At 46.6% G+C, this 27,983-nt stretch overlaps 1 protein-coding gene across 2 annotated transcripts; it reads right to left on the reverse strand.

The window, feature by feature from the left end:
• LOC149332718 (acetylcholinesterase-like) lies at positions 1–27,631 on the reverse strand. Of its 2 annotated transcripts, XM_089558294.1 has the most exons (5): positions 27,514–27,631; positions 7,319–7,595; positions 4,030–5,243; positions 2,789–2,977; positions 1–723 (listed from the first exon to the last, which is right to left on the reverse strand). In XM_089558294.1, exons 2-4 carry the CDS (start codon positions 7,568–7,570, stop codon positions 2,836–2,838), a joined length of 1,608 nt encoding a protein of 535 aa, XP_089414420.1. In that variant the 5' UTR covers positions 7,571–7,595; positions 27,514–27,631; the 3' UTR covers positions 1–723; positions 2,789–2,835. The 2 variants fall into 2 exon arrangements, with proteins under 2 accessions (XP_089414420.1, XP_089414419.1); XM_089558293.1 differs by having other exon boundaries at positions 1–2,977.
• Positions 27,632–27,983: the final 352 nt, after the last annotated feature.

Below are 27,983 nucleotides of genomic sequence, written 5' to 3' on the forward strand. Positions count from 1 at the left end.
TCACACCAGCAAATGAAACTTTATTGGAGGAACGGCGATTTTATTTCCGCTAGCACCGCAGCAACCAAAAACAGAACAAAGCAGTGTCCGTCTCCAAACCGATGACACATTTTTTACCCAGCTTAGCAAAAAAGGGACCGCGTATGAATGGTGTACTGAGCTGCACTGATTTAACGTTCTGCCTCGATATTATCTTCAATTTGATGCCCGTTGTTGTTGCTTGAAAATCTCACATAACTCCACAGCTCGTGAAAACGCGTAGCAAGAACTCACGGAGATATGTTAATTGCACAACGTTCCATAAGTCGGCAACCAGTGACCTAAAGAAATAGTCTAACTATAACAACGGTATTTTTTTCTCGCCTATACGGGCAGAGTATTCTTCAAACTACATTATTTCGCCCATCATACCAAAGTTTGTGCTTAGATGTGACTGAGGAATCCAAGGTGCTTGTAAATATAAACTGGAGTCGTTCAACGGTAGAGAATAGATAGCTGCGGAAAAAACTTCAAAGCCTTTTCGCTCTCTAGTGGGGAGTAGTGACAAGAGGTAGATATAGACCTTTTTCAGGTGCGCGCGGCCATCTTTCGACAGCAGCGCCGTCTTGCGTCTGGCCGATTTCTCCGCCATGTTGTGTGGGTGGCCGCCGCTGCAATACAGGCGGCGAGTACTCGCCGCGTTGTTCAGCCTTATCCGAGTGTTGATTTTTGCATGATTTTGACCTGCAAAGTGTTGCACTGTATGCACTGAGCATCTGTGATCAAAATGGCCCGTGCTTCGGCGAGCGGCGACGCGGATGTTTCCCTGCAAGTTGTGCCGAAAATCGAAATTGGAGGTGCCCTTCTACGCAAGTGTGCGCAATTCGTTTAACGGCTTTCTGGTATCAATAATGGAGACATTTATTAATGCGAGCACGAAACTTGTTGAGCGCTTCTATGTTGTAGTTATAATTGTAAAAAAAAAAAACCGCTCCGTTCCGAGCTAACAGCAGTGTTGCTGCCAAGCGGTCTGCTCTGCGTTGCGCCGGTGACACGAATAGATTGAAACTGCGTTCGACCGCGTCTTTCACTACATTTTCCCTGTGCACCGTCCTAAAAAACGGTACTTTCTGTAGTGCTACATGGAGAAGGCACCGCTGGAGCGCATATGCGCACAGAATTCTTTTGCGGCTTTTGGCTTTGCATAAATTTCTTGATTACTTCGCACTAACGGTAAAATAACTGGTGAAGCGTGCAAATGTAGGGTGGTCCACTCTTAGCGTGAACATGCGAGTGTGTGACCGTGCTCTTCGGAGCGCCAGTTCATCCGTCGGCGCCGCGCGTCGAAGCAAAGTGTCGCAGGAACAGAGGAAACTGGATTTGGAGCTTCGCGTCGTCTGACATTTCGCTAAACTCGGAAAAAGATGTAGTAGAGAGGCATCTGGCCTTCGAACGCGATGTAATTTGTACACTCGAAACTGGTGCACCTGCTGTGACAGTTCCTGAGGGGCGTATCTGTTTGGTCCGTCTTGGGTGCGGCCGCTGATTAATGCCGAAAGAGCGAGAAAGCGCGTGCGTGTGGTCGGGTGGGCACTACGTGCCTGCTGATTGCACGTCCCTAATAGGCACATTTTTTTAAAAAACAATCGGCCCTTTGCATTATGGCGTCAGTTGAAAATAGTATTTGGTCGGAGCATGAGGTGTCACGATGCAAGGTGGACACGTCAAAGCTGCAGCCTTCAGTTTTTTAAGTCCTGCTGGTTTATCGGATATTTACTGCAAGCAAACAGCTGTGGCATTTCTGCAATGCATCATGGCTTTCAGGTACTGTCAAATAGTTATGTTTACAGTGCCGTTGTAGTTAATAATCAGTCGCCAGTATCGGCAGTTATAACAAATGTTTAACGTAACCCGCAATGCTGCTGCATCATTTACCCAAATTATTACTTATGTTTTGATTTTGCAAGGGTCACAGACGACACATAGCGGCATCAGCAGTATGTGCTCGCGTGTAAGATATGTGTAGCTGAAACAGCCCGCAAACGCACTGCCGCCGTGGCTCTCTCTGTTCTTCACACTCCTCCGCTTCAAGCCGCCTTCGTTTCCTGCAGTTGTTTGAGCAGCAGATGACTGCGCAGTGGTTTCCCGAAGACCTCGTTTCAGCTTTAATCGCACATACACCCAAATCGGGCTACTGCAGCTAAGCAACACATACAGTAAACACGGAGAACCGCAGAGAACGCACGGGACGCACGGACACTGCCTTCCCGAACCAGCCAGAGAGGAGGAAAGCAACATGGCGGTGTTCGGTGCGCTGAGAGCGAGGCTAAAACTGAAAAAGGTCTATACAGCGCCAGCAGTTAAATGGAACATTTCGCAAGGTTTCCGCTGGTTTCAAAACATGCCTTGAAATCATGCAAAACAACTATCGCAGTGTCGATCACAACTTAAGCATTGGTCCCCTAAACCCGTTCATGGAGACTCTATTGCCGAGAGGCCTAATTGGTCGGAAATGGGAGATGAGTTCCAAGCGCTTGGGAGTAAGGATCCAAAAGGCGGGCCGTACCCGAAACTACGGCATTTAAGCAACAGGAAAATCATGTTGCTATAGAATGTGAGGGAAAAATTCGTCTTTAAGTTCAAAGAAACTGTTAACTAGTTGCAGTCTTAATCAAAAGTTTTCAGGCCACCTACTTTGTTGGGCAATCATGTAGTAACGCTCTTACGGCACCCCCGGGTTAACGGGGACAAAAGTTTTATCAGCCTTAAAAGATTTTTAGAGCCTGGTATGCAATATCAGCCACAGTACCTTATCCAGAGTCAACCACGGAGTACTGGAAACAGTCAAGTGGAAATCTAGAGGTAAGGCCTCCAGGCTTCGCACTGCTTCTTGCGAAAACCGGTGATATGAGTGGTGTTCTCATAGTCGATATAAACGGAGACTGGATTTTCGCTGGTGTATTTAGGCCATGGCTTGTCTCCAGGAAGCTGGGGAACCCTGCGTGAGCGAGAAATGCCGAAATAAGATTTTATTTCATTTGTTTAGCCGGACTTACTTGTGTGAAGAGAATTATGTGAAAAGCAACAAAAAAAAATACAGGCATTGAGAAGCACCGACTTATTGTGGTCACCTGTTGGCGCCCTTTCAATGCATGCAGTCGGTGTCAGGCACCAGCTGGACCAACATCTTTTTTTTTTTTTGCCTTTAAAATTCTTCTAAAGTCCTTGCTTCTTCTAATGCCCCCCCCCCCCCCCCCCTCTCTTCCTTTAAAGAAAAACCCCACGGGGATGAATAATTAAGAAAAGGTGGAGTTCGAGTGTCCAGCAAGCGGTAAATGCGTCAACGTGCATTTGGAACACCTTGCACAGTACAAAGTAGAAAGTACTAGGTAGACCTTAATACGGAATCGAAAATCGAGCCAGTTATCTTCCGTTTACTCATTTCATGAATAATGACTCTTACTGACGCGTTTGTAGAGTTCAGTGCCTCTGCTGTGCATTACTGCCGTGGAGAGTGGTGTTTTTGACAGAAAACTGGCAACACTCAGTAACCGCCAAAACTTTCATCCAGCCTTTTCCCCCTTGGCTTTAGTATCACCAAGAAAGTTTTTGTCGAGCTGCCACCATAGAAGCAATCTTTTGATTGCAATTTTGCTTTTTTGGCAGTGTGTAATACCTTCGTAAAAACTATTAAACTCTGCTTGATGTACCATGCGATTAAGCCGCATAAGTTATGCTGCTGGTGGGTTTAGGCTTTCTATACTATAATTCAGTTGCACACGACAAACAATATCATAGACATCGCGTCTGGGGTGCAAATGTGGTTAGAAATGGGACACCTTCCCTCTTGTTAGCGCTTGCAAAGGTTGCCGCCTTTGACATCCGAGTAGTAGTGTTAACGCACCTATCAAAACATCACGTCGAAAGTGGTGATTTTCGCTGAAATGAGATCTCTAGCACGCGGAATAGGGTCTTTGACAGTGCTTATACAGAGTATCCTCAAATGCCACATTAATGGGGAATACCTCCAGTATTTACCGTGCTACTTACCCTGTAGTAGCAAATGTCGACAGGGCCGTCAGTACTGCCTCTGATACGGCAGCGTCTTCGGCATTGAAGCGTTCCTGGTCGACAAAGGGGACGCCGAAGAAATAGTTGATGTCCAACGCGTGCGGAGTGCCCATCCAAGAAGGTAGCGGACTTTTTGTAGACAGGTGGCCGAAAACGTAGGTATACACGGACTGGCCCCGATTCGAGTGGCCCTCGGCGGTGAGATGCATGGGGCATACGAATGACGAGTCCGACAGGTAGTCTACGTAGCTGCGCCTCAGAGACGCCTTGTCCTTAGCCTCGGCCGTGTATTTCACTAGCATCTCCGAGAAGTCCATCTGAACCCAGGAGAAGATTCCCTCGTGCAAGGAATGCTTGAAGTGGTCGTCTTCCAGGTCATCCAAGTCGTCCGGAAGCAGTTCTTCTCTCAAAGGATAAATAAGCGCCAGAACGCCTTCGTCTTCAGTGACACCCATGACGAGGTCGATAGTATTGAAGAACCCTTTCCGGACCGCGCCCGATGGGACCTTGGGGAGGAACTCGTTGTGGAAGGTGGGCAAGAAGTGAAATATCTTGGGTGCCAACGCCTCGGTCGTAGCAACCACCAGTTCTTCGGCACGCTTGGTCCTCAGGCACTCGATGACTTGCTCTGGGTTCGACGCTAGGCTTCGGTCCCCGCCGGCACAGCCCACGACCGTGGCGACTGCGTCGCCCTTGCTTATGCTCTTGTGCGTGGCTTCTAAGAAGTCCAGGCTGAGCAAGTTTCCGCTCATCATGTACGCCCTCCTGAAGAGACCACGACTCATGGGTGAGAGGACGTGCGCGTGAGCGCTCATTCCGCCCGCACTCTCCCCAAGGATGGTGACTCTGGACGGGTCGCCGCCAAACTCGCGGATGTTCTCCTGGATCCACTTCAGCGCCATGTTCTGGTCCATCAAGCCCATGTTGCCCGGCGCCTCTGGAGACTCGGCGTTGAGGAACCCCAGGATGCCGAGCCTGTAGTTTACGGAGACCACCACAAGGCCTGTCTTCGCGGCCATGGCAGCGCCTGTGCAGTTATCGTAACTGGCGCTACCCTGTGTGAAGCCGCCTCCGTGGATCCACATGATCACGGGAGCAAAGTCTTCGGAGCGACGCACGGGGCTCCAGACGTTTAGGTGCAGGCAGTCTTCCGTGTACTCGAGGTCGCCAACCATAAAGTTGCTGAAGACGACCTGCAGCGATACCGTAGACAGTCTAATTATCTTTCTTCCCGCTGAATAGCAATAGTGGTGCAGTAATACGGCACTTTTGGGGATGTGTTTATTTTAAAGCTTGGAATACCTGGCTAGTTGAATCATTTTCACCTCACACAAAACTTTTTTCCAGTATTTGCTTTCGACTCTTCCCACGCACTGTAGAGCTCTTTTACGTCGGTTTATGCACTTGTTTTTAATTTATCTCAGCCTTTTGACCGAAGCATGCTAACCGATTACTAAAATCCTCCCTTAAACTGGCAAGTCATGGGTGTCACGTGATAACCACAGAGTGTCATTTTTTTTTACGTATGCTTGACTTTTACTACTTCTTTACTAAAATGGTTCTATTCAAAAATACCTGGAAAAATGATTCGTGTGCACCATAGGTTCCCATTTGAGATCTTCATACTTGTGATCGCTTTATATACTATGTTACCTAGAGTACGTTCTAGATATGGTGAGCGTCTTCGCAATTATTTCACACTTGTTTTGAACAAAATGTCTGAAGAAATATTTTTCCTTTGCACTATAACTAAAATGAAATCTTGCGCTTATAAGATGCACTGCTAATTTATGCATTCTTTTTGACGGCATGGATTGTTTTGCTTTTATGAGGTAGAATTTTTGCACATTTTTGTTGCAGTTTATGTCATAATATATATGTCGGATGTGTGGCCTGCTGCAAGAAGCGGCCACTCAAGCCTTTTTAGGCTGCAATAAGCCCACATTTTTGTTTGTGTAGAACAAATATACCTTATTATTATAATTATAAATCTCGTCATTCAGTCATAATGCTACAACATTTTCATGCAGTAACAAGTTGGAGTTCGTTGCAGCAGTCTGATACGCACGGTAAGTTCTGCGAGCAGAACAAATGCAGTTATGGCACTCGTAAGATGTTGCGTATGTGAAACAGGCGTAATTTGTGAGCAGGCTCTCTTCCAGATACTTTAGAACATGCAGGGAAAGGAGCCGTCAGGAAGTTACGTACCAAACAGATTGAGGCGCAAGTTGCTAATTTGTGCTTCACAGTGCTTTTATGCGGTTACTCGCTCCCTCATGTCGGCATTTACTGCCTGTTCTGAATGAACGCGAATACTTAATATATTAATGGGATACGCCATTTTATAAGTGGGGCCATCTCAAAGGTTGAAAGTAAGTGAGGGTCGATTTGGATAGGCGAATTCCTAATTAAGTGTGCTAGCGCTGTGCGGTCATTGTTTTACATCGTTTATCGTCCCCCTGTCACCTAGGCCTGGTGACCTTGTGACGGCATCACAAGTTGTCAATGAGGAGAATAGGGGATGTTCCTTTTCCCTTTTTTAATTTTGCGGTGCTGATCAATGGGAGAGATAGGAGATTAACGGTATAACTGTTTTATCGCTTAAAGATAATTCATTACAAAGCAGAAGAAAGAACCAACCATAAGCCGCCGATGGGATCTGAACACGACTTCCGCATATGCCGCCGGTGAACGACCTCCGAGGTCATGGGTTCGGATCACACAGGTGGCACATGCAGAGGTCCTCAGTTCAGATTAGCTAAATTATTAGCTATAAATTGTTCGGAGAACTTACTAGCTGGCACAAGATGGCTGTTTAAACGAAAGAGAGCGTTCTCCTCTCTGCCTTTGTTATTGCGTATGCTGCATACGGGGTGAGTCAGTTCGGGTCTCAATGCACACTGTCTTCGCTGTCGAAGTGTATTGTAAACGCGATTGCTTTTCCCTTCTCGTTTGCTTGTTCATCATCGTAACAGGCGAGAATGCCATAAGTGGTGAAAGGTATTAGGAGATGGGGCCTCGTCAGACGTGCCTGTTATTCTTCCTTTATAGGCAACAATTATATCATAAACAAACAAACAAACAAGCAAACAAGCAAACAAACAAAAACAAACAAACAAACAAGCAAGCAAGCAGCAAACAAGCCAACAAACGAGCAAACAAGCAAGCAAGCAACCAAGCAAGCAAGCAAACAAGCAAGCAAGCAAGCAAGCAAGCAAGCAAGCAAGCAAGCAAGCAAACAAACAAGCAAGCAAACTAGAAAACAAACCTGCGGGCAGGCGGTCCTCCTGCTCGTGGCGTCAAGGGTGCCTTCCCAGGGCCGCGCCGCCAGTGGGGGCAGGAAACGCAGCTTGCCCTCTGGTGGCTGAGCGTACGGGATGCCCCGGTACTCCTCCACGGTGCTTCCCAGCACCTCCAGCCGGTTGCCCCCGACGCGGCCCAGTCTGGTCGCCTTCTCCACGTCGTACGCGCATGCGCTCGAAGCCGAGAACAGCAAAACGGCCACCAGTAACGTGCCCATGGCGAACGCCGATTGGTCAGAAGTCCTGCCGAAAGGGAGAACCTATAGCTAGAGAAGCACATGTTTATGAACGTAAAACAGCGCGAAAGGTGGAACATAAAGAAGCAACGCTTGTGTTGTCTCCTTCTTTCCGCGCTGCTTTGAGGACGAAGAAACCCAGTTCACTATACAGTTGTGTAGCAGGTTTAGTTGTCAGTTAGTTTCCTCCATGACGAACTGAAATAGAGATCAGGGCACACTCTACTGACCGTAAACAGTGGCGGAAATAGCAATGAAATAATGTCGCACCTTGTTCTTCCTGAAAACTTCAACAGGCTTAGCATGCATACATATTTATTCCATAGATGATCACATAGATTCACATTACACACGTCATAAACTACAGAAGACTAGTTTCAGTCAAAAATAATAGGGGAAGGTACTTCAGCGTTTGTTTCCCGCAATTTCTTCATGAGCGCGGAATCATCCATTGCTGAAATTGGCGGATGTTCTGTATATATTTTTCGAAATAAATTTGCGATACTGAGAAGGGCATCTTTATTTCCTTTGATAACGTCTTTATATCGATTGATTAACATTGTTTTCTTTATTTACGGAACACGTTTTACACTGATTTCTATAAAAGAAAGCCTTTGTGTAGCTGGAATCAGAATGATTCATAATAATTTGTAGCGCCTTTTTTTTGCGAGCTACGAAGTTTGGCAAGATTTGTGTCACTGGTTATACGCCCACATCGGATAGCAGCGCTATGTGCGTGAGGGAGACAAGGAATTATACATGAAAAGCATGACACTTTTTGGCTAACGAGGTCTCAGTTTAAATACGTCACCAGTAACACGTGAGATTTTAGAGATGATGTTATCGATATGTGCATTCTATGACATTCCTTATATATGTGGCTAACGGCAGCACTTTTTGAACTTATCTGGTGCGGCCCTTACGCGAAAGATAAATTTTTCAGGTCAGTTTTCCAGCTATATTCTATGGAAACTGCACAATTGTGCCATACAGTCTGTCGCTGCATGCGGCAAATGTGGCCACATGTGGCGGCGCTGCTCCGACCAGGGTCCTCAATATTCTCGCAAATGAAGTCATCTTAGGTTCAATCCATTATATTCACGAATTACACTAACTTTAAAACTTTAACAACAGTCTCGGGGGACTCAGCATGCCACGCATTAAGAATCTAAGAGCAAACGAGCTGAAGTGGCTCCCTTTTTTGGACGTCCTATTGGCGTAGTTCGTGCTCGACCATTGCCATCATTCCATTACCATGGTCGACCACTGCCAGTGCCAGTCGCTCAGTGTAGAGGTGTATGAATTCTAATTAATTGCCCGCTGATGGGCACATCCGACTGCAGCATATATGCTTGTCACGCCAACAACTATGACTGCTATCTGCGTGCGTCTTAGGCAAGAACCTTAGTATATTCTAGGCACTATAGCTCGTCTGCGGAGTTTCTTTCTTTTCTTCTTTCGTCTGCTTCGCGCTGTACCACCCACAATGAACTATTACCAATTCGCACAGCTATCCGTCCTATTTCGTTTTCGCCATGATTTTTAGCTTCGCCACCATATTACTCCTTTAGTTCGGTTACTATTTTGATCATAAGTTACCGCAGCGGCAGCCTAGTGGTTTGAGCATCCACCTCCCATGCGGGAGGTGCGGTGTTCGATCCCCAGTGCCTTCGGCTTTTTTTAGGGTGAAATGCTTAGGAAATGGGTCTTTGGTCACACCTTGAGTAGAAGAAAAACCTTGTGCCATGACGCTCTTTGGCTACTGTTGCCCTTGCGTCACAAAAAATCATCATCATCATCATCGATCATAAGTTCGGTTCAGTTATACAGCGACAGCTGTTAATTGCCCGTTGCCTGGGTCCAGCGCTGTCGTTACCACAGAAGGGGCAGTACGGCGAGGGCGGACGAATGCGCAACCGGAAGGTGGCGCATTCGGAGGAGGAGGGGAGAGTATGGAGAGAGCTGACTGTGGCACGCTCCGCCCACAGCGGCGGCTGCTGCTGCAAAACACGTGACCTCAAGAGAATTAAGCTGAACTGCGGTGGCGCCGCTCTTCTAGACCGGAGGACTGGGACGAGGGCTAGTCGGGAAATGAGAACAGTGCTCTATAACTATACATCATCATCATCAGCCTGACTACACCCACTGCAGGGCAAAGGCCTCTCCCATGTCTCTCCAATTAACCCTGTCCTTTGTCAGCTGCCGCCACTGCATCCCCGCAAACTTCTTAAACTCCTCCGCCCACCTAACTTTCTGCCGTCCCCTGCTACGTTTGCTTTCTCTTGGAATCCACTCCGTTGCCCTTAATGACCAGCGGTTATCTTGCCTTCGCATTACATGCCCAGCCCAAGCCCATTTCTTCCTCTTGATTTCAACTAAGCAGGCTTGGAGTGCGGCCTGATTTCGGTGAGCATAACCGACAACGCACTTCCTCACCAGAACAGGATTTGGCCACCCTGGTGTAGTACTTGACCACAACCTTCTGTGAACAAACCAATTAAAATAACTATACATATATGCAAGTAACTCTGAAATTCTTTCTCTCAGTATATCAAGAAATGAAAACGCCTCAACAGCAATCGCTGAATCTCGCATTGCACGGAGGTAATCATCCTGTTTTTTTTCTCTCTCTCTTTAGTTTTTGTGTTTAAAGGGACTGAATGTATAAATTAAGATTGGCGAATAGAGACTGGTGACCTCGTTTTATTGACACAGATGCCAGTTTCACTAAAAACAGGTTTTGCGAGCCAGAGAAAGCCAGAAAACGAAATGCACGTTTTCGCGAGTTAATTCGAAACAAGCCTAGGCTTTCATTGAACGTGTACTGTGCGATGTGAACCCCAAGTGGCTGAAATTTCCGGAGCCCTTCACTACGGTGTCTCTCATACCCTGGATCGCTTTGGGATGTTGAACCCCATAAACCATATACAATCAACCATCAGGCATCACTCACACCTGGTTTCTTCCGGCACATGCAATCTCCATACCGCATCAAATAAGATACGCGTCCTAGATCTGTCTGACATCCTTCGCAGGTACCTAGGTACTTGGAAGACCTTTGCGCTGCTTAGCTTTTTTTCCGAAAAGTGAAAAAAGAGTAAACCTTAAAAAAAAAACGTGTTGGGAAGAAAGTTTTTCCTAGTTTTTCCTTCACTGCGACAGCCTTTCAGGCGACAGGTTTCTGGCACCCCCGAGTGTTGGGCCAGCAAATTCTTGAAAAAAAAAAGTTGGGCAGGATAAAATTGATGCACTTACTATTTCCCCGTAAGCCAGTAGATCGAAGTTTGCAGGCTGGTGTCTCAAATGCGTTTAGTTTGCTGAGAACCGCATAAAAATAGACTGATCTTAGGCCCCAGAAAGCACTAGCATGCTTTGATGGCTCTTTTTTTCACCTTTTTGTTAACCCCTCACGTTGCAGAGCTTGTACGCTGAGTAAATGCGGAGGGTTTGGGAGGTTTTCCTTTGGTGAGGGCAGCCGATTGGGCAAGTTGTGCTCGTGACTCGCCGATAAAACATATGCCGCACCGCGACACACAGCGTGGGACGCCTGCGTCGTCTGATTATGCAGCAATTGATACGAACAGACGCTGATGTACGCGTCTAACAACGCCGGGTATCCGCTGTCTCCGGGCGTCTGTAGCTGCAGCCAACCGAGCAGCATGTTGCGTCATCAGTTCTGCGCAGTCGTGTGACGTCAGGAAGCTTGTGTATTTTACTTCTTGCGTAGCCTGGGTGCCCCCAGCAAAAGATTCAGATTCAGATTTCAGATTTATTTCAACAACACTTGGTTGCCGAGGAGGCGAACAAAAAGGCAATCAAAAGTTGCCTGACGAAGCGTCCGCCCCCTTTACACTCTACAACTGAGCAGTGGGCAGGTTTAACCAAAGAAAACAGACCGTAACACCAAAGAGACATTGCATATAACATTATACACGAAAACAAAAAAAAGAAAAAACAAGAAAAACAGCACATATTCACTTAAGGCACACAATTAAGAAATGCTGCAAAAAGTATATTCGTCAGTCAACATTGTTACACAGAATTGCACATAAAATACAAATATCGGTGTTCCTGAACATAACAAAAGGCATGAAGAGCTTAACTAAGCCGGCCAAAGTAAGGTTTTCTTTTCTAATAGAACATGGATTTTTTATTTTTTTATAGGGCAGATATGTGTAGAAAAAGTAAGCCATTGCTATGTCAACAAAAAGAAATGGGTTAGCTTTTTGCTAAATACTTTCATGGAACGACTGTCGTGAATGATTTCTATAATACCCGGGTACTTATTTAGAAGATCAGCGATTCGATACTTTAGCGTTTGTGTACCGTAGTTCGTACGCACTAGTTCTTTTCTACAGGTAATATGCCGAAGGTTATGGTCGTGGTCTTTAAAGAAGAAAGTTTGCGAGAACCCAGCCGGGTCCATTTTTATTTGATCATATATTTTCAAAGCTACTCTTTTGTTCATGATATTCGTGATAGTTAATATCTGATGTTTTTCGAAAAGTGGGGCTGAGGGGGCTCTATATGGAGAGTTTTCTATTAATCGTATGGCTCGTTTTTGTAGTATAAGCAGGTTTTCCATGTTTGTTTTTGTCGTAGTTCCCCAGACAAGAATACAATATTGCAAACGAGAAAAAACTAGACTATAATACAACTGTTTTTTTAACCACATTGGTAGTAAGTTCTTTACTTTAAAGATAATTCCGATTGATCTGGAAATATCTTTTCGTATTTTTTCTATGTGCAAAGACCAGCTCAGATTTTCTTGAAAAATAACCCCCAGAAATTTGTGAGCGTTTACTCGTTCTAGGTGTTCCCCACGAAATTGTATAATAGGTTCTCTACTGATGGCTTTATTTCTGGGACGGAAAATAATGTACTTTGTTTTATTAGTGTTCAAGGCTAATTGATTAATGTTAAGCCATTGTGATAGGTTGCTTAGCCAGCTGTTTGTTTGCCTTTCAAGCATTTCTAAGTCTGTTCCAGAAAAAAATACATTAGTATCGTCTGCATACAGGATTATATCTGGCGTAAGTGGAATATCGATAATGTCATTAATATAAAACAAAAACAGTAAGGGCCCTAAGATGGAGCCTTGTGGGACCCCGTATTTTATTGTTCCTAGACCTGATTTTGCTTCGTTTATCTGCACGTATTGTTGTCGACTATCTAAGTAACTTTTTATTAAGTCAAATGCGATTCCTCTGATTCCATAGTTGTATAACTTTTGCAACAATATATTGTGTTTGATGGAATCAAACGCTTTCTTGAAGTCAAGGAAAAGTCCTATTGTATGATATTTTTGCTCAAAGTTGCTTATTATTTTATCTTTAGTGTTAAGTAATGCTTTTTCAGTGGACTTGTCTTTCTGAAAGCCATATTGTTGTTCTGCAATTATACCTTCTTGTTTACAAAAATTTATTAAGCGAATGTAAATAACCTGCTCCATAATTTTTGAAAAGACTGGCAAAACCGATATTGGTCGGTAATTGTTTAAGTCGTTTTCGTTTCCCCCTTTAAAAATTACTGACACTTTCGCAATCTTTAGCTCATGAGGGAACACCCCAGTAGAAAGGATTAAGTTACATATGTGAGAAAGCGGACTGCTGACATGCTGTGCTACTGATTTTATGGGTTGGACCCTGAGATCATCTATTCCAGAAGATTTACTATTACTTAGCTGTCGTATAATGGCACAAATTTCTTCTGAAGTTGTAGGAACCAGGAAAATCGAGTCCCTGAATATTGATTTCATGTATGTTTTATGCTGAATATTATTGTCTATGTTGGGATTGGGAGCCCCAGCAGCTAAAAAGTGATCATTAAATTTGTTTGCCAGCGGGGTCCCTGTGCAAGGCACACCTTCAATTGTCAATTCGGTAAGGTCCCTTCTCTCACCCTTAGACATCAAATTATTTACGGTGGTCCAAACTTTTTTGGGATTGTTATAAATCTCAGTGAACTTGCTTTCGTAATACATGGCTCGCGAACGTTTGATATCAGAATTAAGTTTATTTCTGAATTTTTTGAACTGAGTAAGAGTATTTGGATCCCTGGTTTTGATAAATAGTGCGAACATCTTGTCACGTTTCTTTATTCTTCTAACAAGGGCAGCGTTTATCCAGGGCTTCCTTGCCTTTTTTGTTTTTCGAAATTCATCGACAGGAAATGCAAGTTCGTATTGCTTTTTAACTTCGCTGACAAAGATATCATACGCTAGAACAGGATCGGCTGAAGAATATACTTGTTCCCAGCTTGTTTCTGCTAGTAAGTTCTGAAAAAGTGTTACCTTTTCCGCACAAAAATTCCTATATTTTATGGTTTTAGAGGTGTTATTTTGAGGTTCCCTAGTTTTAATGTGCTTCAGAAATAAAAATATTGGCAGGTGATCACTTATTTCATATGATAACACTCCAGCTTCTAGGTCATTCATATCATAATTTGTAAAACACAGGTCCAGTAAGGACGCAGATATTTCTGTTACTCTAGTCGGTACAGGAATCAGGTTTTCACATCCGAAGCAAAGGAGGATATCTTCAAGCTTTTGTTTGTTAGGCTGAGGAGAGGCAAAATCAATATTTAAGTCTCCACATAAAACAACATGCTTGCCAATGTCTGCACAGTATTCTAGTACATTTTCAAGAAAATCCAAAAACACACCTACGGTTCCATTGGGAGGCCGGTACATGATAACAAATATTGTGTTGACACATCCTATCATGATCGTTTCATAACTAGAATTTATAGCAGTATATTCTGTGATGACATTAAAGTTAAGATTGTTTTTTATGTATATCGTAACGCCTCCGCCACGTTTCTTTGTTCGAAATACTGATGTAGATTTGTAACCTTCAAAATTAAAGACGTCGTGTTCATTTGAGAACCAGGTTTCGGTAAATGCCATGAGATCAAATTCATGACGAAAAGTTTCTAAAAGTAAATCAACAGGTTCTTTCTTATTTCTTAGACTTCGAGCGTTTAAATGAAACAAGGAAAAACTAGAGCTATGCTGAGCTTTGCAACGCCTGAAAGAATCTGTGCTGTGATAGCCTAAAGTTGGAGGATGATCCAGATCTGAAAAGCAAGCCATCATTTCTAAATGGCCACCTGTTAAAGTGCATTTTGGTCATGGGTTATCGTATCAGCTCCAAGTCTTCAATGGTTGTAATGTTGATAATCTTATCACGCGCGTTGCGCCGCACGAACAGTTTTCCATTTTTCACCCAGGCAAACTTGTATTCCTTTTCGGTAGCTTTAGTTTTCATGAGCCACAGTAGCTTTTTGTTATGGGCTGTCAGGTTTTCATTCAAAAAGATTTTCGAATCTGCATCCCTTAGTTCTTTCTTTTTTGCAAGCCATTTGTCCCTGACAATGCGTGAAGCAAAACGTACAAGCACTGGAGCTACCTTGTCAACATTATTTTCGTCCTTTCTTGTAGGAAGGCGGTGTATTGCTTCTACATCGGACTCGGAAAGCGGCGGAAGGTCGAGATCATTAGCCAAAAGGTTCAGCTTTTCTAGAAGGTTTTCGCTGTTATGCTGCTGCAAACCGTGGATTTCAAGGTTTTGACGCCTTGAATATTGTTCAAGGTTGTTGACTTCCCTTTTCAGCTGTTCGATTTCTCCTTCTTTTAACTTTGTCTCGAGCTTTTCCACACGCTTTTCAAGACCGGATATGTCTGCACTTTGTTTTTCCATACGTGCTATGACTTCATCATATTTTGTTGACATCAATTCTACGGATTTCTCAATGTCATCCACAGTTGTTTTTATAGTCTCGAGTGTTTCTAGTTTCTCTTTGATTGTGAGAACTTCTGCAAGCATGCGGCGAATCTCTGCAATTTCTTGGGCAAGGTCTACTGTTGCCTCAGTGCTGCTGCAACGAGATTTTGTCGCTTTACAGGTTGGACATTTCCAAGCTTTCTTCGTGGCCTGCGACATTTTCTTGCAGGCATTTTCGGCAACACCAGAGCAGGTGCCAATGTGGTAACAAGATTTACATTCTGCACATGTTAGGAAAACCTCGTCATCAGTCAGTGAAACTTTACATGAGAAACAAGTATCCATCGTGCAGAAAAAAAAAAAAACAAAAAAAACACCTTTCACTCAGCAGCAGTGGCAGCCATTTAAAAACTGAATGAAAAATGGAGACTAACCTGTAACAATTTCTGGGATCAGTAAGCGATACGATTTCTATGCTGCCACCGCTGCAGAGTGAAATGCGGTAGCCGACGCTGGTGGGTCCCTTTTGTAGCTGCCTTTCGGTGACGTAACGACCCGAGGTTTCCGGGAGCCAGTCAGTGGGCGTAGCAGACCGGCATACTGCGGTGACGGGGCAGTGCTCCTGTTATCGTTGACGACGTAGTACCTGTAACAATTTCTGGGATCAGTAGGCGATACGATTTCTATGCTGCCACCGCTGCAGAGTGAAATGCGGTAGCCGACGCTGGTGGGTCCCTTTTGTAGCTGCCTTTCGGTGACGTAACGACCCGAGGTTTCCGGGAGCCAGTCAGTGGGCGTAGCAGACCGGCATACTGCGGTGACGGGGCAGTGCTCCTGTTATCGTTGACGACGTAGTACCTGTAACAATTTCTGGGATCAGTAGGCGATACGATTTCTATGCTGCCACCGCTGCAGAGTGAAATGCAGAGTGAAGATAGGACGTTTTACTTTCAGAGACTATGTTCGACCAGCCTACTCCTTTCTTTTTTGTTGTTGACATCTGTCTATTGGCTAGGGGTTCAATAAACAAGGCCGTGCACACTGTTGGGACTGTGGCATTCCACCGCTGCCACCACTGTTGGGACTGGGTGTCCGAGCCAGGAAACGGTCGAGGCGACGGTGAGTAAAATGACTTTTATGTACAGTATGTACAAGGGCTTTTACATGATACAAGGGCCAAGAGCTCCACGGGCTAGCACAAAGAAGAAGAGCGGCCCCGGCGGCGAGCGTAGCTCCGGCGTGATGGCTCTTCTGCTGCCCGTCTGCTGCTCGGGCTCAGCGCGGCTCCGCTTTTAAAGCCGCTGGTGACGGTTGCGGCAGCCAGCCGTTCAAATCCTCCAATCAGGTCACGGCACTGGCCACCGTTCAATTTAGACCAATGGTCGAGAGGCGCCGGCCGACGAAGCGTCGTAGGAGCCCGCACCGACGGCGAGGAGGGAAGGAGGAAGGGTCCGCGTCGGCGCCAGCGAGGCGGATGACTCGCGCTGCAAGCCGCGACATGTCCGAGAGAATCTGGGCCTGCTTTGAGCGTCGGCGAGCGCGCCGCGTTTGTTTCCAGAGAGGCCAGCCAGCGAAATGTGGGCGCCGGCACTACAGCACCACCGCCGCCAGACAATGCGCCACGAAGACGAGCTACTTGCGCGTGGCTCGGATGAGGGGCGCGCTCGTACGCCAGGCTCCAAGTTCTCGTCCGGTGTTCAGCCGCAGGTAGCTCCAGGCTCCTTTCCGTGAACAGGTCCCGCTCGTCAGGCCAGGATCACTGCTCCGCCGCCTTGTCGCCCAGGTGACTGGATCAGCTTCGCTCGGTCCTTCGGAAGAGCTTGCTTCTCAGCATCGGTCGTTGATCGTTCTGCATGTTGCCAAGAACCGACCGACAACAGGCAACACCCAACACGAGCAAGTTCCCTCTGTCACCCGTCAAAACACCAGACTTAAAGGTCAAAAAAACCCCGCTAGCGATAGTTCTGTCCCATTTTTGTTCCCTCTTCAACAAGAGACACATATGGGATACAAGAACTTGAAAGTAACTCAAACAAAGTGCCAAACACAGGAAACACTCGGAATGAAATGAATGCAAAAAAAATTTGCTCTCTTGAGATCACTCGGCCGGAAAACACTCAGCTGAGGCCACAAATGAGGACATAAATATTTCCCCGATCTACGAGCGAACTTAACAGCTGTTCGCGAAGAGACAAAATGTAGGTCACGAGGAGGCGAAGGCAGCCTTGCTTAGAACACACGGCTTAGTGCGTCTACGCCAGCGTTTAACTCGGTTAAACGACACCCGCTACAGCGGAAGCTAATGACTCTGCCTCTTTCGCTGTAGCTGCGCTTTTCTCTCTCTTTCTACTACCGTGGAAGCTAATGTCTCTGCCTCTTTCGCGGTAGACGCGCTTTTCTTTCTCTCTGTACTTATCTTTCTAGTTTCTACGGGCGGTACAGTACGAGAATGATTTGTTTTCTCTTATTGACGACTTATCCCGTTCTTTGCGCTTCGCGCGCCAGTTGCGGTGTTCAATTGCGAGTGCGCAACGCTTCCGGTTGGACTGTTGTTTCTTTCTCTCTGTTCGTGGTGGCAAGTGAGACCTCCCACGAGTCGTCCATTTCTCGCGCACCTTTTTGCCTCTCCGCTGAATGTTTGTTTGTTTGATCATTTTATTTTGACAGAACTGGTTACAATACAAGACCGAATAATACACATTGGCATAAAGCACTGCCAAGGTAGACGAGGCAAAAGGTGAGGGTCGCATCTGTGAGGGTCGCATCTACACTGCCTTTTGATTTCACGCCTACCGACTAGCGTTATCCTGATACGTGGCTTTCCATCGCGATACCTAAGCTTGGCCGAGCGCTTAGGCGCTTTCTTCTTGCCTCTGCCACTACGGCCCTGTAAAATCTTGCACTTTTTGAGCCGTACACGCGTTTTCCCTGCGCGCGTGCCGCTTTCTGTGGGAGTGCGGTTTCTCCCGTGACTGCAGCGGAAAGCGAGAGCCCGCATGAGAGCACGTGCCTTTGCGCGTCTTGCTCTCTCTGTGCTCGCGGCAAGATTCACCCCTGCCTCGCTGCTTTATTTTGAGCTTCTTGAGCAGCGCTCTCTTGTATCTCGGTTTCATCCCTTGATACTCTTTCTCGCGTGAATACTTGTATGCTTTCTTTTTGCAGTTTATTCTACTGCCCAGATCGACCTGCCTCGGAACACTTATGTGCTTCGCTTTGCGCGATAGTGATGCCTCGCACATTTCTTTAGCTCCGATTCTCACGCTAGCTTCAGGGCTAACAACGTTACTGACGTTGCTGCTGTCAATGTGCCGGTGAAGCTGATGCTTCCTACGGCGGCAACTACTTCTCGCGCGCTTGCCCTTTCTCTCTTTTCGGCGGCGCCACTGTTTCTTACGCCTGCCTTTCATCGTCTTTCGGTGACAGCTCTCTCTCTTGAGCTTGCCTTTACTGTCCTTTCGGCGGCAGCACTGTTTGTCTATCACCTTGCGGTGATAGCTCGCTTTTCGGAACTGGCTGTTACTTTCCTTCCGGTTGCAGCTTTCTTTCTTGTGCTTTCCTTTCATTTTCTCCTAAGGAAGCACGTGCTGCTTCCGTCGCCTAGGTTCCTGTTCTCTGACAATATCACTCTGACTGTCGGCCGATTCATATGTGCTACCTAGATCAGGCCTGTCTTTGGCGTCCCTCAAAGCTGCACTCTTCCTGCTCAGCGTCTTTGAGTGCGCATTCGTCCTCATCTTTTCCGGACGGGTTGACGTCTACCGTCCCTATGTCGTCTGAAACTTTCTGTTCTCCACTGTCGTCCAGCGCCTTGGTTTCTTCAGGCGCAGACGAACCAGTGTTTTCTGTCGACATTACTGCTGACACGCAGCTCTCGTCATGCTCCTGACGCGTTTCAGCCAATTTCGGATGAGGTTTGGCTCTGCACTCAGTCGCGGTGTTCCCGCTACTGCAGCTGCTTTCTGGAATGTCGGAAAGCTCAAAGCAGTGCGAAAGCACGGGAATCGTTTCGCATTCCTCGCCAGAGACACCAACGCACAACTCAGCGTCCGCAAACTCTACATGCGCCTGCTTCCGTTGATCGTGAGTGTCGGGTTTCTGCATCTCTGCCAAACGCGCTGCACAACACGGTGTGCCGTCCTCATCTACTTCGCTTGCGTCGGCGCAGGCGTTTTCATTAATGTCCAGACGGACGTCCTGTCTGCCCTGTTCGGCAACTTCTCCTGCTTTTGACACGCTAGGAGATCCACTTTCCGGTTACTCCGTCATAATCAAACTGGGCGAGACCTCTGTAAGTGCATCGTCCGATGCTGTGGCTACCTTCTCCGATGGTATAGAGGCTTTCTCAGTTGGCGAATGCGGGGCAATTCCCACTGTTACAGCAGCAGTTACATCTGCCACGTACGGACTACCTTCCTCTGTGCCGCACTGCCAGGGCTGCTCTACAGCGACGCACTCTACCTCTGTGTCACGATCTTCCGACCCTTCAGCCTTTTCGAGCCACTCTAAAACGTCGGCTTTAAACTGGTAGGGAAAATCGTCAAACGATGGGGTGCTATTCTCTCGCAGGTACCTTTGGCGAAGGTCCAGCGGTGACACGTTATATCTCGTCAGTAAGAAGCTTTTCAGCTCATCGTAGTCCGCCAATAAGTCGTCCAACAGGCGCTTTACAACGTCGTACGCTTCGCTAGAAAGCAGGGCTACCAACTTCTGTGCCCAACCATTCCGCTTAACGCGCTTTCTCTCGCAGACGCGCTCGAACTCCGCCAAATATTTCGCCATATCTTCGGCGATTACGAAGGGCTGCGGCCTGTCTCTCAGCTGCTGACCGTTAGTCTCATGCAGAGCGGACAATGTTTTATATCTCTCGAAATCGATCTGATGCGCTTCCAGCTCCAGGTCCATCAGTTTCTTAGCGCGAGCATGCCGTTTTATTTCAAGCTGCCTCCGTTTTTCTGCCTCTTCGAGCTCAAGCTGCTTCTGTTTTTTCTGCCTGTTCGCGCTCAAGCTGCTTCTGTTTTACTGCCTCCTCGCGCTCACGTTCTGCCTGTTCGCGCTCAAGCTGCTTCTGTTTTTCAGCCTCTTCGTGCTCACGGCGTCTTTTGGCCTCCTCGCGCTCACGGCGTTCTTTGATCTCTTCCCAGGCCTCATTGGCTTCCTCAGCCGTTACATTCTCCTTTCGCATGATCTCAAGAATCGCATGCTTTCGTTTTGCGGGGCCCAAATCAATGCCCAACTCTTCACAAATTTCGATGAGTTCCTTCACTTTGAAGTTCTCCATCGTGCACAATAGCCTCTTGTAGCTTGCCCTTTAAGAATTCCCTTGCGGTTCACTACTATAGCGCTACTAGCATGACACGTGCAAGTAATTCTTTCCAAAACGCCTCGTTTACTCCTTCTTCACCAGCTTTCGTTTCAAAGCGCTCCGACTTGGCTCGAAACAGCAAAGCTCTCTACAGTGCTACACACACAGCCCTACTCTAGACTACAATCACGTGTGCTAGAGCAGTCTGGCGAATTGAGGGGAAAACGTCAGGCACTCACCGCGCCGAGGTAGCTGACGCCGGTCGATCCCGCAGCTGCCATCCACTGTTGGGACTGTGGCATATCCCACCGCTGCCACCACTGTTGGGACTGGGTGTCCGAGCCAGGAAACGGTCGAGGCGACGGTGAGTAAAATGACTTTTAGGTACAGTATGTACAAGGGCTTTTACATGATACAAGGGCCAAGAGCACCACGGGCTAGCACAAAGAAGAAGAGCGGCCCCAGCGGCGAGCGTAGCTCCGGCGTGATGGCTCTTCTGCTGCCCGTCTGCTGCTCGGGCTCAGCGCGGCTCCGCTTTTAAAGCCGCTGGTGACGGTTGCGGCAGCCAGCCGTTCAAATCCTTCAATCAGGTCACGGCACTGGCCACCTTTAAAATTAGACCAATGGTCGAGAGGCGCCGGCCGACGAAGCGTCGCAGGAGCCCGCACCGACGGCGAGGAGGAAAGGAGGAAGGGTCCGCGTCGGCGCCAGCGAGGCGGATGACTCACGTTGCAAGCCGCGACATGTCCGAGAGAGTCTAAGCCTGCTTTGAGCGTCGGCGAGCGCGCCGCGCTTGTTTCCAGAGAGGCCAGCCAGCGAAATGTGGGCGCCGGCACTACAACACCCAGCCGGTAAGGCAGGAATCCGCTTATGCAGAAATAACAGGGAGACAGATTCTGTGTAACAAGAGAAAATATCTCGGGGGCAAAAACTCGCGCCTTTATCTGCAGCAAGCGAAAATGCCATAACTCCCGTAAGTCTGGGGGTCATTTCGTTTTCGTTCATTGTGGGTGGTACAGCGCGGAGCAGACGAAAGAACAAAAGAAAGACAGCACACATGTGCGCTCTTCTATGGTGTCTCTCTTTTTTTTGTTCTTTCGTCTGCATCGCGCTGTACCACCCATAATGAACTATTACGAATTCGCCCACCTATCCATCCTATTTCGTTTTCTCCATGATTTTTAGCTTCGCCACTATATTACTCATTAAGTTCGGTTACTATTTTGATCATAAGTTACCGCAGCGGCAGCCTAGTGGTTTGAGCATCCACCTCCCATGCGGGAGGTGCGGTGTTCGATCCCCAGTGCCTTCGGCTTTTTTTAGGGTGAAATGCTTAGGAAATGGGTCTTTGGTCACACCTTGAGTAGAAGAAAAACCTTGTGCCATGACGCTCTTTGGCTACTGTTGCCCTTGCGCCACAAAAAATCATCATCATCATCATCGATCATAAGTTCGGTTCAGTTATACAGCGACAGCTGTTAATTGCCCGTTGCCTGGGTCCAGCGCTGTCGTTACCACAGAAGGGGCAGTACGGCGAGGATGGACGAATGCGCAACCGGAAGGTGGCGCATTCGGAGGAGGAGGGGAGAGTATGGAAAGAGCTGACTGTGGCACGCTCCGCCCACAGCGGGTGCTGCTGCTGCAAAACACGTGACCTCAAGAGAATTAAGCTCAACTGCGGTGGCGCCGCTCTTCTAGACCGGAGGACTGGGACGAGGGCTAGTCGGAAAATGAGAACAGTGCTCTATAACTATACATCATCATCATCAGCCTGACTACACCCACAGCAGGGCAAAGGCCTCTCCCATGTCTCTCCAATTAACCCTGTCCTTTGTCAGCTGCTGCCACTGCATCCCCGCAAAATTCTTAAACTCATCCGCCCACCTAACTTTCTGCCGTCCCCTGCTACGTTTGCTTTCTCTTGGAATCCACTCCGTTACCCTTAAGGACCAGCGGTTATCTTGCCTTCGCATTACATGCCCAGCCCAAGCCCATTTCTTCCTCTTGATTTCAACTAAGCAGGCTTGGATTGCGGCCTGATTTCGGTGAGCAGAACCGACAACGCACTTCCTCACCAGAACAGGATTTGGCCACCCTGGTGTAGTACTTGGCCACAACCTTCTATGAACAAACCAATTAAAATAACTATACATATATGCAAGTAACTCTCAAATTCTTTCTCTCAGTATATCAAGAAATGAAAACGCCTCAACAGCTATCGCTGAATCTCGCATTGTACAGTTGTAATCATCGTGTATTTTTCCCCTTTAGTTTTTGTGTTTAAAGGGAAAAAATGTACAAATTAAGATTGGCGAATTGGCGATTGGTGACCTCTTTGTTATGACAAAGATGCTAGTTTCAATAAAACAGAGGTTTTATGAGCCAGAGAAAGCCAGAAAACGAAATGCACGTTTTCTCGAGTTAACTGGGAACAAGCGTATGCTTTAATTTTAAATTAGGTTCTCTCAAGCTATAGGCCACCCTGCCATTCATAGAATTCCGGTGATCACAGAGTCTTTTTTTCAGTACTGACGTCACTAGTTAGAGATGATTGAACAGTTTCATTCATAAACCCGTTCTTATCAGCAAGAACTGCTTCTTTTGATGCCGATTAAGCATCAGCACGCATAAAAAGCAAAAGACAAAAAAAATCGCATTGCGTTGTACGCAGTGTGCCTTTAATGTGGGCTGTCATGTCGAGAATGTCGGGCTCGTGCACAAAGCGGTTGTGCCTGAGAAGTTCCACCCCTTGTGAAGTGATGTATAGCACAACATGTTTGTGCGTCGTTTAGAATTTCTCCGACAAGAAAACCTAGGTGCTTACCGTTGCGTCTCATGTGCGAGCCCGAACACAAAGCGAAGGCAATTTTTGTGTACCAGTTACCAGCCCACCCGTACAGTAGTAGCCGAAGTCCTTATCCTTCGTGTTTGCCAGCTAACGGCTGATTAGCAAGTCGTGAAAGCGACGTTATCTTTTGCGACGTCTCTGGTTCGTCCTGGATAACACATGAAGAGATCCGTAAATAACGCACGTTCAATGTGCATGGAGTACTCATCAGAAGTCGGGGCTATTGTCAGTAGCTGAGAAACATCCTTGTGCAAGTAGAACTGTTGCTTAGGGCCAACAGTTCTACGCAACACTTCTAAGCAACAAATGCAACACAAACAAAATGAATGAACAGTATTTGATTAGTAGCTCTGGTTCAAGAGCATTATGTCGTGGTAGTTGGTACTCCATACTGTGAGCATTCACCACCCACCAACGAGCGCAGGAAATGTTTCTGCCACCTGGCGAAAAAAAAAATCGCCGTAAAGACGTACACCCAAGATGTCAGCCACCGCCTGAAGAAAGTCGCACAACGCGCAGCCGTAGAGTAGTCTTCTTGGCTCCTAACAAACTTTTCCCGCTCTGTTCTAAAGTTAACAGCCCTCCGGCCCCTCGTGGGGGCGGGCAGCCGCACTCCGATCCTTAGGGCCAATGTGATACCGGGGTAATCTATTCTGTGCCCTTATCATGCGGGAAAAGGTAAATCAGGCAGACGAAGAGGTGCGTCAACATCAGACTTAAAGGACATGAAAACAATGGCAGCAACGTAGCCATCTCCGGGCACTGGCAATGCACTGAAACAAATACAAATAATTGCACCCACGAAAAGTACTGCACTCCCGACTTTAATCGTTGCGGCATCATAGACAGAGGACGACATAGGCTCGCAAGGGAAATTACTGAAGTACTCGGGATTCACTGTGCCACTGACCAATGCAGAACACCGTCCTTGTGTCTGTCTAAGAAAGAGTTGGAATTCCTATGTGGCAGAGCAAACGCTTAATAACTTTTACACATGCCCATTCACTGCTAGTTGTTTTGCTGCGTTACTGTTTGTCTAATAGCCTTGCTTTTGTAATTTTTAATTTTATTCTGTTTTGTGCCTTTACGGTTTCAGCGCTCTCATCTGCCTTTTTGGCCACGTGTTTTAGCATTTTCACCTGTTTTTTTTTTTTGCACCCGTTTTAAACTTCTTTACGTGCCACGGCTCTTTCCACGGTCGGTTCATATTGCTATTATCTTCAGTTTAACGCCCTCTTTCTTATCACGTTTATACTTTGTGCCGTGACTGCATTGAAGAACACACTAGAACTCTTTCCGGCAAATACGGACACGCAGGTTCTGTGAAGGCGAAATTCTAGACGCCCGCGTGCTGTGGGATGGCAGTGCACGTTAAAGAACCCCAGGTGGTGGAAATTTCCAGAGCCCTTGACCAAGGGGTTCCTCATAGCCTGAGTTGCTTCGGGACGTTCAACCCCAGTAAACCAATAAACCAACGATGACCCTTCTCTCAAATTCACTAAAAATAGAGCTGCACAGAGAAAACACTAATTTGAGGCTACTGCAAATGAAAAGATTATTATTTGCTTTGGTGAATCCGTTGCTGTTGTTTATGTGGATGTTAATTATATTGAACCAAGAGCATTCTGTTACATTATATGAGCAGGCACAATGGCTTTTAGCATTTTACTAAAGGTAGAGGATAACAGCTGGCATTGTGAGTTTCTGTGAACGAGTGCTCTAAAAAGTACAAGTACGGACTATCAAAATAAAGTTATGGATACACTACAGAACGTTTTAAATGTGTTTTGGCGAAGGTGTCCTGTGCATGACATCTTGCATGGCGTGAAGAACAAGTTATGTAGCCTGCAGTAAAAGGCAGCACGCAGTTTTCACTTGGACAAAGTGGACCTACCCTAACGCCGTAACTATGATGAGCTGGAACTTCGAGCTCTGCATTAGCGTACGTTGCGCAAAGGCTTTTATGGAAGCTTTCGCTGACTGATTCCATGCCGGCAATGTGCCTGACACAGGAGGCTGTGGGTGCACAAATGAGCCTATTTGTTCACATTGCTTATCTTTACTGCTTGATAAACAAGGCGACGGTCCGTTGAAACATTGTTGGATTACTGTTAAGCCATGAACAAATCGGGACCGCTCTAATCCTGAACGAAAGACGCCTGTTGTATCTGCGTCGGTGGACACATCGAATATAGCCATGCCCCTGATTCATTTTACGTTGTCCCTGATATTTTACTTTATAGCCGGCTTTGTTGAGCTATAAATGATGGGCACATTAAGCGTGTTCCAAGATAACGGCATAGGGCTTTGCACCGCAGTGGACATAACCTGGCTTGAGGGGATGAGTTAGATGGCGACGACGAAATTAACGGAGAGAATGACTCGTTGGTCTTGTTTTCTTTTTAAAGTATGAAATGCTTCAACGAAGTTCGTTTCATTTTGCTAAAGAGGATTTTATAATTCACCTATGATTTCTTTCATTAATATACTGATGTCTGCAGCTGGAACCTTTATGAAAAATCAGAATTGTATAATTCGCAGATATGAAGCCGCAGAGCAATACATACTGCTGGCTTGAGAGACACAGTTCTCAAATGAAAAGCCTTTCAGTTCAGACGCTTGAAGAGGAGATTTTATGAGAAAGAAGTAATTTGGCGACACAGCCGAGAACTACTGGTCACGAGAACGAATCATCCGTGTTGGGCCGCCTAATAGGATTGGTAAGTCACTTATCGAAATGGTCCCAGCGGTTAAAAGTTTAGGTGTTATTTTTAATGAGAATCTGAGCTGGAACGATAATGTCGACATGGTGATGAACAAGCTGTCAAAGGTTGTCGGTATTTTGTGTCGATTGAGGTATTTCATGCCGAAGAGTATTAAGGAGATATTGTATAGCGCGCTGTTTTCTTCTGTTTTAAATTATTTCTTTTTAGTGTGGGGTAAAACGTCTTATACAAATATTAACCGTTTGTATCTCCTTCAAAAGAAAGCTGTACGAAACGTTATGAATGCTCCTCGGCTAGGACACACTGAGCCGATTTTCGATGAACTTAGAATCACCCGCCTACCACAGCTGTATGAAACTTTACTTCCACGGCGTTATAAATCCAGTGTTAATAAAAATAATTGCCCTATGGCAAAGCTGTCAGATTTACAATGCAAAGAGCCAAAGTACTCTACACGAGCGACCCCCAAATGGTATGTGCCTAGGATGAGAACCAATTACGGCTATCAAATGCTGAGCTACACCCTCCCGCATCAATTGAACAAGGAGTCCGAATTGATGCATAGCTAATGCCAAATCTGTTATTTATTTTCTTTGTTTGTATGCTCGTTTGTTCTGCGAAAGTGCTCTGAAGTTTGTGTACCACTGCAATGCCTCTGTGGGGTGCGTCGGCCTCGTCAAGCCATTCACTGGCTTTTTGTCAACGCACCCAACATCGACATGATGTTGAATAAACATGATTCTGATTCTGATTCTGATTCTAATTACTCTTTCAAACAAAGTACAGCAGATGCCGACAGCTTACACTGAGATTAGAGTTCTGGGTACTATACTTGTGCATGAAAGGCTCGCATATATCTGTACCGCCCTTGCTCTCAACCATTCGTCCCTGAAAACTGCCATCTGCAGTTATATGGGATTGTCTTTGCACTGCCGCGCTGCAGTCGGAAACAGGAGACAATAATGATTGTGCCTGGTGCACGGAATGTGTCGGAAATGGCGACAGATGCCGCACTGTACATGTACCATCCGTGTCTGTAACCCAGAAGAAAGAGCTTTGCGATGGAGGACGATGTGGACAGAAGAGAGATGTTATTATATATATGGAAGCATATCAAGAACGCGCCTGATTGCAACCACGTTTCGAAATGCGCGTTTCGCAAGGAAAGAAGGAGCGCCGCATTGCCTGTAGCTTTCCAGGTTACCGGCCAAGCGCCAAGTACTAGATCGTCCGACAGTGAGCTGCTGTCGAAATACGCCATAGAAGCCGCAGTATCAGTATCTCGAGCGTATATGCACGGCATACCGCCCTCAATCTATACTCACCTTCACTAGGCCGTCAGTGGATGAAGCTGTCCACGCGAGCAGAGTCAAACGGAGACTACTCGGCGAGAACACGGCTCCCAGTATAGCTGGCTATATCGGCAGACAGGAAGCCTCCCCAAGGATCCCGAGATAGCGAAACAGTTTCGACACTTGAGCGATACACGAGCGCCCCTGGGTATCAGCGTGGATGGAGGCGATAAAGACGACAACTCTCAGCTGCGGACAGGAGGAACAGTCTCAACCGGCCGTGCTTTTGGGCCCAGTGGGAGTCCGGTCTCCTGAAACACGATGCTCTCTGAAGTGGGTAATCACACTTCCTGGAGTGCGATATCACATAAGGTTCTCTCTGTAGTGGTTTATCATCGTCATTAGCCTGACTACGCCCAGAGCAGTACCAAAGCCTGTCCCATGTCCCCTGTCTTTTGTCAGCTGCGGCCGCCCAATCTCCGCAAACTTCTTAACCTCATCCG

The sequence above is a fragment of the Amblyomma mixtum genome, chromosome 8 (genome assembly GCF_055824585.1).
Source record: "Amblyomma mixtum isolate Tamu chromosome 8, ASM5582458v1, whole genome shotgun sequence".
Classification (NCBI taxonomy): Eukaryota; Metazoa; Arthropoda; class Arachnida; order Ixodida; family Ixodidae; genus Amblyomma; species Amblyomma mixtum.